A 13,951-nucleotide genomic window follows, 5' to 3' on the forward strand; every position below is an offset into this window, starting at 1 on the left:
CAAGCTAACATAAGCTACAGACATGGGTGTATACAAAATATACAGCTGGCAACAGTTAGCAGTGACTCTGGCATCATGCTGCCCCCTATTTGTTGGGAGGAGACTAATTCTTACGTATTGCACCTTTAAAAGCACAGTAATGTGTCAAATGTGGGTTGTCAACCCGACTTCATGTCATTAAACCACCAACAACTACGTTAAATATTAAGAAAGATCAGGATCATGGTGTTAGTGACAGTATTGGGTCTGGAGAAGGAGTCTCTGTCCTGTGAGCAGGTGGATGGAGAAACATTGTGAAGTGGTTCTGGATGCTGGAGGACCGAGTGTCGACCGCTTCTGTCATTCATTAACCTCCTTGTTGTGAGAAAGCTTCGACACGTCAGCGCAGCCTCCGTGTCCGTGTGTCCTTCTTATCAGGCAGCCGCCGGCGTTCCCACCTTCAGATGTCTGGTAGTGATGTTTTTCTTTTTCTTTTTCAGAAACAGCACCTGACGCCTTCCCACCGACACGAACACAACGTGTCACTGCAGCCAACGGTACCAGCTCCTGTGAGTCAGTGGTGATCATAGAAAACATGATGACAGTCACATTTATTCACTCAGGGACAAAATATTATTTAGTTCAGGATACTGAGTCCTCGAGACTTTATTTATTCATCAGTGATTCTTCCTCCCTGTCATGAACTCAATCTGCTGACGACAGCCACTGAATGTGACTGAAAGCTCCGACAGGATGCCAGTAAGACGACCTTGAGTCAACAACTGTTTTTGTCAAACTGTCCAAAGTCAAGAATGAAGCTCAACATGTCTTCGTGAGCTTTGAAGACATTTATCAACAGATTTTTGCTCTCACCACATTGTGTATGAACAACACGCCATCGTCTGCATCTATTCATTTCATTCATTGTTCCACTGTGCTGTCGTGTTGCTATGGATACAGAAGTAAAGGATTTGATTGGCTACTTCTTCCACCGCTGTGATGAAGTCAGTCTGAGCTTCAGTCTGAAGGAGCTGAACACTGGATACATGAAAACAGCTCCTCCTGGTGGCTGATAGCAGCACTGCAGCTTTCTGGGCACAAAAACACCTCAACAACAAACAGGTGCGGAAAGTCCTCCTCAATAATTGTACTTTACTTGAGTATTTCTACTTTCTGATGCTTAATACTTCCACTCCTCTACATTTTGGAGGCAAATATTGTAATTGGATAACTTTAGTTACTAGTTACTCTACAGATTACATGCTGCATCAGATCTGATAATCTATAAATTATAACACAGTACAATAAAAAACACATGTACAGTACATGTATGTATATACTGTACACTGTGTGTCGACAGATTATCAGATCTGATATTCAGCATTTTCTCATTATTGTGTAACCTATGTTCTTTTATGTGATTGCCGATAAAGTACATTTATTTAAAAATGTCTTTTATAATGTTTTTATGTGTTTACAGCTGCCAACGTATGTAACGCTGCTACTGTGATGATACATGACGGTAACACAAGCAATTTCCCGTCAGGGCTTAATGAAGTATTTCTGATTCTGATTAATATATTATGCAGTCAGTAGTCCATTTTTAAGTTGACAGTATGGTAGACAGACATCACATTTACGTGTCAGGATCTGGTTATTATAGACACAGATTCAATATTTAACCGTCATGTATCATCACAGTAGCAGCGTTACATACGTTGGCAGCTGTAAACACATAAAAACATTATAAAAGTACATCCGGTGGTTTGGTGCCACCTGTTTACTGAACATATGAGGAGTAGTTAACGTTTATAATCATCCGAGGACGTTACACACGTTGTTTCTGGTTCCTGTCTGTTTCCTGAATATATTCGTACGTGTGTGAATGTGTAAATGAGAGACATTAATTTATAGCACTTTGTAGAAGGAGCTTTCTAAAGTTCACTCCATTCACTTGTATCAGTTCATGGGGCAGAGCTGCCTCCTCCAATATGTCGGCGACGTCGACGTATCGCAGCAGCGGAACAACCCGCTCAATGAGGCGTCTCTGTATCTATGTCTGTGGTTTTATCTACTAACCACCATAAACCATGGATCTATTATAGATTCATGCCATAGACATATATACAACAACTCCACCACTGCTTCCTGGCTGCTGGCGACCATGACTTGCTTGTCAGAAAGACGTCGTTGGTGTAGACACTTGTCACTCAAACATATCTGACCAATGGGGAAGTGTCAAAATGAGTTAAAAAGCGCTCGCTGTCGTCTTCAAAGCAGCGTCGACCTCGTCGTCCGCAGCCGGCAGATGTGTCTGCACGTCGACCCCTCGCTGTGCTCCGAAAACACTTTTCACTGGGCTGTTTCTGGTCAAGCAGCATAAACATCACAGCACAACTTCCCCGCGTGTCCCTGAACAGCCACGATGCTTCAGCCGGGGAGAAAACACGAGAACAGTCGACAGAGCAAGAAGCGTTTCGGCTGCATGAGAAGTCTGAAGATCGATTTGTCTGGACAGCTGTGGCACATTTTGGAGGCAGATGTTAAAGGAGCAGTTCACACAAAAATGTCAAATCCAGTCATCATCTCCTCCTGATGATATAAAGTCAGGCTCAGCCATCATCATCTCCTCCTGATGATATAAAGTCAGGCTCTTGTGTCAAAATGATTCAAACAAAAGAAAAACGACTTCAAAACTTTTTTCACTTCATTCAAAAAAAGAGAAAGTTCAATTAAAAAAAAACACTTCAAATGATTTTTTTTTTTGCATTTAAACAGTTTTTTCTTTGATTGAAAATATTTTTTTTTTGATTGAAAATATATTTTTTTTGATTGAAGCAACTTTTTTGGGATTGAATAATTAAGACACAAATGTCCTACCCATAACATGGTCCAAACACAAAAAAGATTACTTCAATCAAAGAAAACATTTTCAATCAAAAAAAAGTGTTCAAGTGCAATTTTTTTGAGTCTCAAATATTTTTTTGCATTCAAAAACATTTTTTCTATGATTGAAAAGGTTTATTTTTTGATTGAAAATATTTTTTGTTTGTTTGAAGCAACTTCTTTTTTGATTGAATTATAAAGACACAAATGTCCTACCCATAATATGGCCCAAACACAAAACAACAATACTTCAATCAAAAAAGTTGCTTCAAACAAAGAAACCTTCACTTCTATCAAAAAAAAAATATTTTCAAGCAAAAAAAATAGTGTTCAAACGCATTTTTTTGAGTCTCAAATATATTTTTGCATTCAAACACTTTTTTTCTTTGATTGAAACGGTTTTTTTTGATTGAAAATATATTTTTTGATTGAAGCAACCTTTTTTTGATTGAATAATAAAGACACAAATCTACCTTCATATAAAAACATAAATATGTTATGTGTGTGAAACCAAGTTAATTTTTATTTTCCATCACAAAAAAAACTTAGACAGATTTTCAAGACAGAACTTCTACTTCCTCTCTAAAGACGTCCTGACAGGAAAGCAGCGTCACTTCTCTCCGTCTCTTACTTTCACTTTCTGTCTCGGTGTGACGCAGATGATTTCTGCCTCAACAAAAAGGTAAATGTGTGTTTTTAATGTGACCTCTTCATGTGTGATTTGTGTGTCTTCTCCTGTAAAGACTCGTGTTATCAGACTGTGTGTGTCTTCATTAGTTTGACACAATCACCGCAGTGAAACCTGTTGAAATGTGTGAGAGGTGTCGAGCTCGTTGGTCGACAGGATCAACCGCTCGGCGCAAAGTCTTTTCTACAGTCCGACAGCATTTATGACAGGACACACAAAGATCCATGAAACATGACAATAAGAAGACAAACTGATGTGGAGCTGAATGATTGTGCTCGTGGTTTGTTCTTGTTTTGGTGTTTTTACTGTAAACTAGTTCAGTCCACACGGTCCTTTTTAAAGAGACAGACACTTTTATTTGATACAAACTGAACATTTCCAGTGTTTCAGCTCATCCCAAGTTATTTGTTGTTTAAACTGGGTTATTTTGCGGCTTTTTACTGGCATCATTCAACTCAAATCTTTAAACAGTCTGAAAGGAGCTGAAAATATTACATTCAGTTTTACTGCAGCTGAAACTGTCAACATGTCTGTCGTGTAGACTGAAGTCAGATTTGGATGTATTTAGTGTTTGTGTGAATCTGGTGTCCAGTCAGACTCTGTATGTTTGTCATGTGACTGAGAGGAATGCTGATAAATCATGTTGTTGTGTTTGTGTGAAGGTGTGGGCTCTGCTATGAATCAGTGTGAGGAGACAGAGGAGGGAGGCCCTCCCTCTAAAACCACTCTGTGTGGGGAACATGACAGCCAGACCAAAGCTCAGAGGTGAGATGAGGATCTCTAACTGTCCATGACTCTTCTCCATGTCACAGCTCAGCACTCAAATCACTCCACCATCATGATTCACACTCAAAGCTCTGTGTGTGTTGTGTTGAAGCCAGTTTTTATCCTGTTTGATAATATTAACATATTTATATTTGAGTCTGACTTAAACATCAACATGGCTGATTTAAGCTTGTTAGGATATATTGGTATGGACATACATGTTAGTAAAAGTATAAAACTGTAACATTAATAAAAAGCTTCATGTCTGCAGCACATTGTGCATCACAACACAAACATGAAAAAACTGAATTTAAACCACAGTTAAAATATTTAAATGCACTGAAAAAGAAGAAGAAAGTCATGTATAAGAAAATAAAATGATCATTATGTAACAAAAAGTTTCACTGACAAGTTTATTTTTCAACTGCAATGATCTTAAAGTTCACCATTTAACTGAAGTCTCTTTTTTATACTAACAGACTGTAAAGTTGTTGTTTGGTTCATTGGTTTGTCTGTCTGTTTCTATCAGGGTTCAGCAGCAGAGACCAGACTCTCCTGCACCCAGCAGAGTGTCCATGAAGAGTGACCGGTCCATGAATCATCCTATTAACTTCAAGGATGGAGACCACTCTGCTGAAGAAAGGTAAGAACTGAAACCAGGTGAGTTTGTGATTAAGCTCCTGAAAATAGTAAACACAGATATTCGTTGGGTGTTTAAAGGAAAACGTCCTTCAGAGACTCAGTAAGTCAACATAGTCCCAGCCAGCAGGAACGTTCCTGTAACATTTCATCATGTTCTCTACATGTTCTAACAATGTTATTGTTGGAGGAACGTTTCATTTGTAACATTCAGACAACGTTTTACTGATGTTCATCATTTCAAAGAAGTCTCCCGTAATGTTGTCCACCTCCTCTGATCTCATCATGTCACATTTTAAAAAGGGTTGTAGCTTCAGACTGAAGGAATGATCAGCAACATGACACGATTACTAGAACCAGTTTATCTGACTTATAATATGAACTTTGGTTATTGTCCCAAACTGGATCATCAAACTCTGATGGTTTTTCTGGACTTCTTCTCTTTAAATCAACTTTAGATTTTGATACATTTGAACATTAATTTGTGGTTGAAGGTTTGAGAGGTGCGTTGGTTTGTCTGTCTGTTTCTATCAGGGTTCAGCAGCAGAGACCAGACTCTCCTGCACCCAGCAGAGTGTCCATGAAGAGTGACCGGTCCATGATTAATCCTATTTTCTTTAAGGATGGAGACCACTCTGCTGAAGAAAGGTAAGAATGTAAACCAGAAGAGTTTGTTGTTCTGCAGCTCTCCTTCTATCAAGTCCGGACATAAAATGATCTGTTAGCTGGTCTCAACTTTCACACTCCACTGATTTAATGTTTTCTTCAAAGAGGAACATTTAGTATTGAAGATTTTCCAGAAAGCGACAGTTAATACATGAAGCAAGTGATCAAATGAGAGCAAATGATTTTCCTCCAGATTTGATATCAACTGTTCAAATCATTTGTGGACTAAAGATGTTGATCTCTCTCTGGTTCCTCCTGGGACTCAGTACTCTGACTGGAGGAAGTGTGGATCAGTGCAGGTGGACCATGACAACATATTTTGTTGTTGCCCATAGATTCAGTCTGTTGGGAGGAAGTTGGATGGTTAATGTCCAGAGTCCTGGGCTTTAGTATTAATGTTTGATGGTTCATGCCAACTGCAGTAGTGTAGCCTTTCATTGTGACCAGTCTCAGGAACAGCTGTGCAGTAATCACGCTGTTTAATCAGCGTCTGATATACCACAGCTGTCATGTGGATAGATTGACAAAGGAGAAGTGCTCACTAACACAGTTTTAACTCATTTGTGCACAAAATGTGAGAAACAATTATTTTGTGTTCACAGAAGAAGTCTTCAGTCTTTATTACTATATCACACCATGTTATAGGCAGGAACGTAAATAACAGGGTAGACAACTAGAAACTCAACTAAAGGCTTCATCATTAAAACCAGAAAACTGTTTCACCTAATCCATCAAAAGGCCCCAGAAGCAGACAGATGATGTAAAATGTAAAGCTGTTGATAGTTGAAATCATCGTACTTTATGGTCTCCCTGCAGAGTTCAGCAGGTTCTCAGTGGTCAGTCTGTCCAGCAGCATCCAACAGACCTGGACTCCATATTTAAGGTGTGTAAATGTCCAACAACAACTTTACTTCAGCTGCAAATGAAATGAAATGTCTCATTTTACATTTGAAGTTTTACTCTTTTGCAGCATCTTGAGGAGAACGTTGTCACCTTTGTGAAGAACGAGCTGAAGAAGTTCCAGAAGGTTCTGAGTCCAGATTACCCAGAATGCTCTGAGAGGCGGAGTGAGGATGAGGAGGTGTTGGACGGTGAGGAGGAGGAGCAGAGGAGGAGCAGCAGAGAGGCATTTCTGAAGATCACACTGAACTTCCTGAGGAGAATGAAGCAGGAGGAGCTGGCTGACTGTCTGCAGAGCAGTAAGAGGATTTTCCTCAATAAACTGTTTTCTTCTTCACACTAACATCCACTCACTGATGTGTTGTGTTTCATTCAGGAACTGTTGCTGCAGTTTGTGGACGTCAACTCAAATCTGACCTTCAGAAGAGGTTCCAGTGTGTGTTTGAGGGGATCGCTAAAGCAGGAAACCCAACCCTTCTGAATCAGATCTACACAGAGCTCTACATCACAGAGGGAGGGACTGCAGAGGTCAATGATGAACATGAGGTCAGACAGATTGAAACAGCATCCAGGAAACCAGACAGACCACAAACAACAATCAGACAAGAAGACATCTTTAAAGCCTCACCTGGAAGAGATGAACCAATCAGAAGAGTGATGACAAATGGAGTGGCTGGCATCGGGAAAACAGTCTTAACACAGAAGTTCACTCTGGACTGGGCTGAAGACAAAGCCAACCAGGACATACAGTTCACATTTCCATTCACTTTCAGAGAGCTGAATGTGCTGAAAGAGGAAAAGTTCAGCTTGGTGGAGCTTGTTCATCACTTCTTCACTGAAACCAAAGAAATCTGCAGGTTTGAAGAGTTCCAGGTTGTGTTCATCTTTGACGGTCTGGATGAGTGTCGACTTCCTCTGGACTTCCACAACACTGAGATCCTGACTGATGTTACAGAGTCCACCTCAGTGGATGTGCTGCTGACAAACCTCATCAGGGGGAAACTGCTTCCCTCTGCCCGCCTCTGGATAACCACACGACCTGCAGCAGCCAATCAGATCCCTCATGAGTGTGTTGACATGGTGACAGAGGTCAGAGGGTTCACTGACCCACAGAAGGAGGAGTACTTCAGGAAGAGGTTCAGAGATCAGGAGCAGGCCAGCAGAATCATCTCCCACATCAAGACATCACGAAGCCTCCACATCATGTGCCACATCCCAGTCTTCTGCTGGATCACTGCTACAGTTCTGGAGGATGTGTTGAAGACCAGAGAGGGAGGAGAGCTGCCCAAGACCCTGACTGAGATGTACATCCACTTCCTGGTGGTTCAGTCCAAAGTGAAGAACGTCAAGTATGATGGAGGAGCTGAGACAGATCCACACTGGACTCCAGAGGGCAGGAAGATGATTGAGTCTCTGGGAAAACTGGCTTTTGAGCAGCTGCAGAAAGGAAACCTGATCTTCTATGAATCAGACCTGACAGAGTGTGGCATCGATATCAGAGCAGCCTCAGTGTACTCAGGAGTGCTCACACAGATCTTTAAAGAGGAGAGAGGACTGTACCAGGACAAGGTGTTCTGCTTCGTCCATCTGAGTGTTCAGGAGTTTCTGGCTGCTCTTCATGTCCATCTGACGCTCATCAACTCTGGAGTCAATCTGCTGGCAGAAGATAAACAAAGCTGCCGGTGGTCTAAACTATTCAGAGACAAACCTGAACCAACACATCTCTACCAGAGTGCTGTGGACGAGGCCTTACAGAGTCCAAATGGACACCTGGACTTGTTCCTCCGCTTCCTCCTGGGTCTTTCCCTGCAGACCAATCAGACTCTCCTACGAGGTCTGATGACACACACAGGAAGTATCTCACAGACCAATCAGGAAACAGTGAAGTACATCAAGGAGAAGATCAGTGAGAATCTGTCTCCAGAGAGAAGCATCAATCTGTTCCACTGTCTGAATGAACTGAATGATGGTTCTCTAGTGGAGGAGATCCAACAGTACCTGAGATCAGGAAGTCTCTCCACAGATAAACTGTCTCCTGCTCAGTGGTCAGCTCTGGTCTTCATCTTACTGTCATCAGAAGAAGATCTGGACGTGTTTGACCTGAAGAAATACTGTGCTTCAGAGGAGGCTCTTCTGAGGCTGCTGCCAGTGGTCAAAGCCTCCAACAAAGCTCTGTAAGTGAACAGATACTGTATCAGACATGTAGGGTTTTTCTCCACTAATGAATCTCCTAATATCAAATATCAATCAAATAAGAGTCCAAAGATTTAGTCATCAGACTGATTAGTTGATCAGTTAAAAAACATGCATATTGTTCCTTTAGTTTGATTGTACCTCTACAGATTAATGCATCCATGAAATAGAAGAAAACTGTCACTTTGTAGTTCATGTCAGGCTCAATCCCAGAGATATGAGTATAATTTAGGACATTTTATTAATTGTTGACAGATCCCAGTAATACACTTGAGACTATAAAGACCCAGTCCATAGAAATGTGATGTGTTTTATATTGTATAAGACAGAAACAGTATCAGTGTGTGTCTTTGTCACTAACTCTCCTTCAGGCTGAGTGGCTGTAATCTGTCAGAGAGAAGCTGTGAAGCTCTGTCCTCAGTTCTCAGCTCCCAGTCCTCTGGTCTGAGAGAGCTGGACCTGAGTGACAACGACCTGCAGGATTCAGGAGTGAAGCCGCTGTCTGTTGGACTGAAGAATCCACACTGTAAACTGGAGACTCTCAGGTCAGGATTCATACCCTATTTAAGAGATAACCCATTGAATGTTGCTTTGCGTACAGGTTAAAGTCTATTTTAACAGCTCTATTGTGAAGCAAAAAAGGTCGGTTATCAAGATTTATATCTTGAGTTTATGAGACGTCCAGGTTTTGTTCATCAAGATAATCTTCACGAATGAACACCACTTTGTGATTTTTGAAGAGCAAATTAAATAAATTAAAAAAATGTTAGGGTATAAACAGACGACATCACAGTCACATGACTTAAACGTCTCCACCACTGAGCGTCTTACTGCACTATTACTATCCAGGTTTTCTATAAACTGATCAATGTACAAGTTGTAAAGTCAGGGTCAGAATAGTGTGTAACTAATGTGGGCCTGTAAAGACGGACTAGTGAGTAGATGAGTCTCCGTGTTCGCTGTGAGGACGTTTAATGTCCCCGACAACCTCTATAGTCTCATTTAGACACTTGTTAGCAACCACCGTTTTTAACACACGGAAGATCTTTATGATTAAAGTGTGGGACATTTAATGATGTGTTTTATGTTAGAGAACAAAACATGTTAATATCTTCAGCCTGTGGTAACCACACACCTTATTTCACACATTTAACTGAAAACACATTCAACAAACTCAGACTTTGAGTCCAGGGGACAGCACATGCTAACATGCTAACTGATTTCTTTGTTTTCGGACTATAAATTACACCACTCTATAGCTAGCACCATGGTGGATGAGAAGCTTCTGCCAAACAAGAACTATCTTTAATGAAATATTGTGTTTTAATGGTGTAAATGGAGAAATTCATAAGCTATTTCAACAACAGGGCATTTTAAAATTGATAAATAAGGTCACAATTTAGATTGTGGATGGTGATTGGAAATAAATAGATTGTGATATTATTTTTTTAATTAAAGCAACTCTAATCAGTATTTTTACATTAACAATAGTTTAAACGGCAAAGTGACAAACCCACAGAGAATTATCACACAAGTTTGCATTACCCCTCAGCTGTGTGTGTGTGTGTGTGTGTGTGTGTGTGTGTGTGTGTCCAGGCTGTCAGGCTGTCTGATCACAGAGGAAGGCTGTGCTTCTCTGGCCTCAGCTCTGAGATCCAACCCCTCCCATCTGAGAGAGCTGGACCTAAGCTACAATCATCCAGGAGACTCAGGAGTGAAGCTGCTGTCGGCCGGACTTGAGGATCCAGACTGGAGACTGGACAATCTCAGGTATGAACAGACAACAAGAGCTTTTGACAATCTGTCTGGTCGACCTTTGTTTCAATTATTGTCTGTTCTGTAATTAAAATCAGAAAATGAAAAAAATGACTTCATTTAATTATCGATATATGTTAAAAGTATTTAAAAATGGACATAGAGGCTTTTTCCATTTGACTCTGTCTTCAAATTAGAATGAATTAGACCAGAATATGTGTTGTTATCTTATTAAGATGTGTTATATATGTGAGTGAAACACAGAAATCCAGTTTCCATTGCTACAAAATGCAAACTGTGTCCATTTGAATCATGCACAGCCTGAGTGACCCTGGCTTAAAGGTCAAATGTCTGAGATTTACTGCCACTAGATGTCGCTCTAGAGCAAAATCTCTCATCTCAGAGCAAAACAAATATACGCATCAAGAAAGTGTCATCTGAACAAACACTGCTCATGAAACTCAAATCTAATGCTGCTTTTCCACCAAAACTAGCAGGTCAACACAATGATCGCCTAATGACCCCATTCCCACTTCCTGCAGGCAATGCAGCCTCTCTGTGATTTTTATTGGAAGCAATACGTTGTACGTCACTGACGTCATGTTTCACATCACGAATGCGCCGGAAACAGGAAACAACACCAGTTAAACAGAAGAGAAAATAACAACAGGCCGCATCCAAAATTCCTTCCTTATTTACGTGCATCACTGGGTGTTGATAACGGCTGGGTCTTACGATCAAAGTTGGGCCGAGGTGATATAAACCTGTGTCAACTGCAGAGTCAAGTGGAAAAGGGTTATAACAGTTAAATGAGGCAGTGCTGATCAAATATGAATGAATATTCTGCTGCAGTGACCTCAAATGTTTTCAGAAATGTAATGCTCATGCAACATTAATAGGGAGTTTTGGGTTAAATTTGGCTATCAATAATAATTAATGATTATCAGGGATAATTATTAATTATCATTAATGATAAGATCCAATTTACATTAGATCACCTCAGGGCACCATCCTTGAAGAAGGGAAAATATAGTCAATTCACCAAATCGGTCTCAGAAAAGGTACTAAACTGTTTGTAACTCTGATTAATAATTAACTTAATAACTACAACCAATATTACCATAACAGCTGAAATGGTCGAAGGATTTTGGAGTTCTTGACAGAGTCGAGGTTGGCAACATTCACTCTTGTACAATATTAAATAGACAGCATGAAGGTTCAAAAGTCTTTAATTTAACACAAAGATGAAAACACACTAACTAACATGTACTATATACAGGTGTGTGTGTGTGTGTGTGTGTGTGTGGCAGAACAAAGAAACAATGGTGGTTCTTGCATCATGTGCTCACTGATATCAGTGTGTGTGTGTGTGTATGTGTGACATGATGCCAGGTTATAGAAGATGGTTAGCTGCATGTAAAGACTGAGTCTGTGTGAAGCATCATTCAACTAATGTCAAATTAGCTGTGTAGCAAAGCAAACTACCAATAACCCTAACCTGAGATCACAATAACACCCAAACAGTGAATAAACACATAGATTGAACACATGTGCATTACATCAACCAGAATTAAAAGTCCTGTGCTTAGCCATGCTATGCTATGCTATCTAGGCACAGTTCAACATTACCAGTCTTTGAAGGAAAGGTGCTGGTGGTTCCTTGGCTGATGAGCCAAGCAGGAGAAGGTTGTAATCCCAGTGTTGAACAATGCTGTTCTTACTGTACAAGGTCTGATGAAAGACAGCAGATGGAGGGACCTGGTCGCAAATATGTACCAGTAAATATGAATATCAGAAAATGGATCTGCTCCCTTCCTGTAGCTAATTCAAGACACGGTGCAAGTTAGGAAGGAGATGATGCAAACATTTACAGAACCAGAACCTGTTGTTCTGTTCGGATGAAGGCTCGCCTACAAAGTCTTTATTTGTTGTGACCAGAAAATCTTTCCAGCTGAGAGCAGCTTTATCTGTAGACACAGTTTCACCCAAATAATCAACAACAGACCTGATCCACACTTCTGCAGCCAGAGACTCAGGTGGATGACTGGACGTAGTTTTCTTGAGCTGAACTTTAATTATTTAGTTGTTGTTTGTGAATATTTGATGTAAAGTCTGAGTGTGTGTGTATGAAGTGTGTTTTATAAATGCAGCTGTTTTGTCTTCATGGTGATCTGAGTGAAGCTTTATGAAGATCATTGATGAGGAAGCTTCTGAAGGTTCATTCTGACTTTGTTTCTTCCTCCAGGGTGAAACATGGTGGAGAGCAGAGGCTGAAACCTGGTCTGAGGAAGTGTAAGTGTGTGTTCACTTTGACTGATGAAAACAAGGCAGCACATGTTAAAGTAGTTTAAATCTAAAGCTTGTGTATCTGCATTCAACTGTCAGTTTGAAAGAAGATCCAAAAAGATGAGTCATTGTGAAGTTTTGATCTAATTAACAGTCAGTCTGTTAATAAAGCAACAAATAAACCATCAGCTGTGTTAGATGATAAACTGCTGCTGTATTGTGTCTTGTTCTCTCCATCAGATGTCTGTGAACTCACAGTGGACACAAACACAGTGAACACAAACCTCAAACTGTCTGACAACAACAGGAAGGTGACACATGTGTTAGAGAAGCAGCCATATCCTGATCATCCAGAGAGGTTTGACTGGTGGACTCAGCTGCTGTGTAGAAATGGTCTGACTGGTCGCTGTTACTGGGAGGTCGAGTGGAGAGGGAGGGTTCAAATATCAGTGAGTTACAGAGGAATCAGCAGGGGAGGAAACAGTCCTGACTGTGTGTTTGGATGGAATAATCAGTCCTGGAGTCTGAGCTGCTCTGATGATGGTCGTTACTCTGTCTGTCACAATAACATAGGAACAGCCCTCTCCTCCTCCTCCTCCTCCTCCTCCTCCTCCTCCTCTGTCTCTAACAGAGTAGCAGCGTATGTGGACTGTCCTGCTGGCACTCTGTCCTTCTACAGAGTCTCCTCTGACTCACTGATCCACCTCCACACCTTCAACACCACATTCACTCAACCTCTTTATCCTGGGTTCAGATTCTGGTCACCAGATTCCTCAGTGTCTCTGTAGGAGGGACACACACAGATACACACTCACGCACACACACACACACACACACACACACACACACACACACACACACACACACACACACACACTCTCTCTGTAAATCACAGGAACAGAAATGGGTTAGTTGTGTTGTCTCTTCTTGGTCAATGCTCTGCACATCAGTGGTTTTAAATCTCTTTAAATATGTTTTGAACGTTCAGATTTGAGTTTTCTGAACTTTGTGATCTGATTGTTTTCTCACAACAATCAGCCTGTATATACAATAAAATCAGGCTCCACACACACATGCATATAGATCATCATAATTATGATCTTTGTTCAGACAGCTTTTATTTAGTTGATTTGTGGTTCATCATTGAAGTTTCTCATTTGTCTTCTTTGAGTTATTATCTGTAAATATGTGTAT

The 13,951-nt window shown here is 40.6% G+C and overlaps 1 protein-coding gene across 1 annotated transcript in view; it reads left to right on the forward strand.

Moving 5' to 3' along the window:
* Positions 1-222: 222 nt before the first annotated feature.
* Positions 223-13,951, forward strand: part of LOC140996865 (uncharacterized) — a 28,562-nt gene continuing 14,833 nt past the window's right edge. The window contains exons 1-7 of the mRNA XM_073467325.1: positions 223-276; positions 480-536; positions 4,855-4,961; positions 6,440-6,506; positions 6,594-6,822; positions 6,900-6,957; positions 9,088-9,261. Of these exons, the coding sequence (XP_073323426.1) occupies positions 223-276; positions 480-536; positions 4,855-4,961; positions 6,440-6,506; positions 6,594-6,822; positions 6,900-6,957; positions 9,088-9,261 (746 nt within the window). The remainder of the gene's footprint in view (positions 277-479; positions 537-4,854; positions 4,962-6,439; positions 6,507-6,593; positions 6,823-6,899; positions 6,958-9,087; positions 9,262-13,951) is intronic.

Source organism: Pagrus major, chromosome 1 (assembly GCF_040436345.1).
Source record: "Pagrus major chromosome 1, Pma_NU_1.0".
Lineage (NCBI taxonomy): Eukaryota > Metazoa > Chordata > Actinopteri > Spariformes > Sparidae > Pagrus > Pagrus major.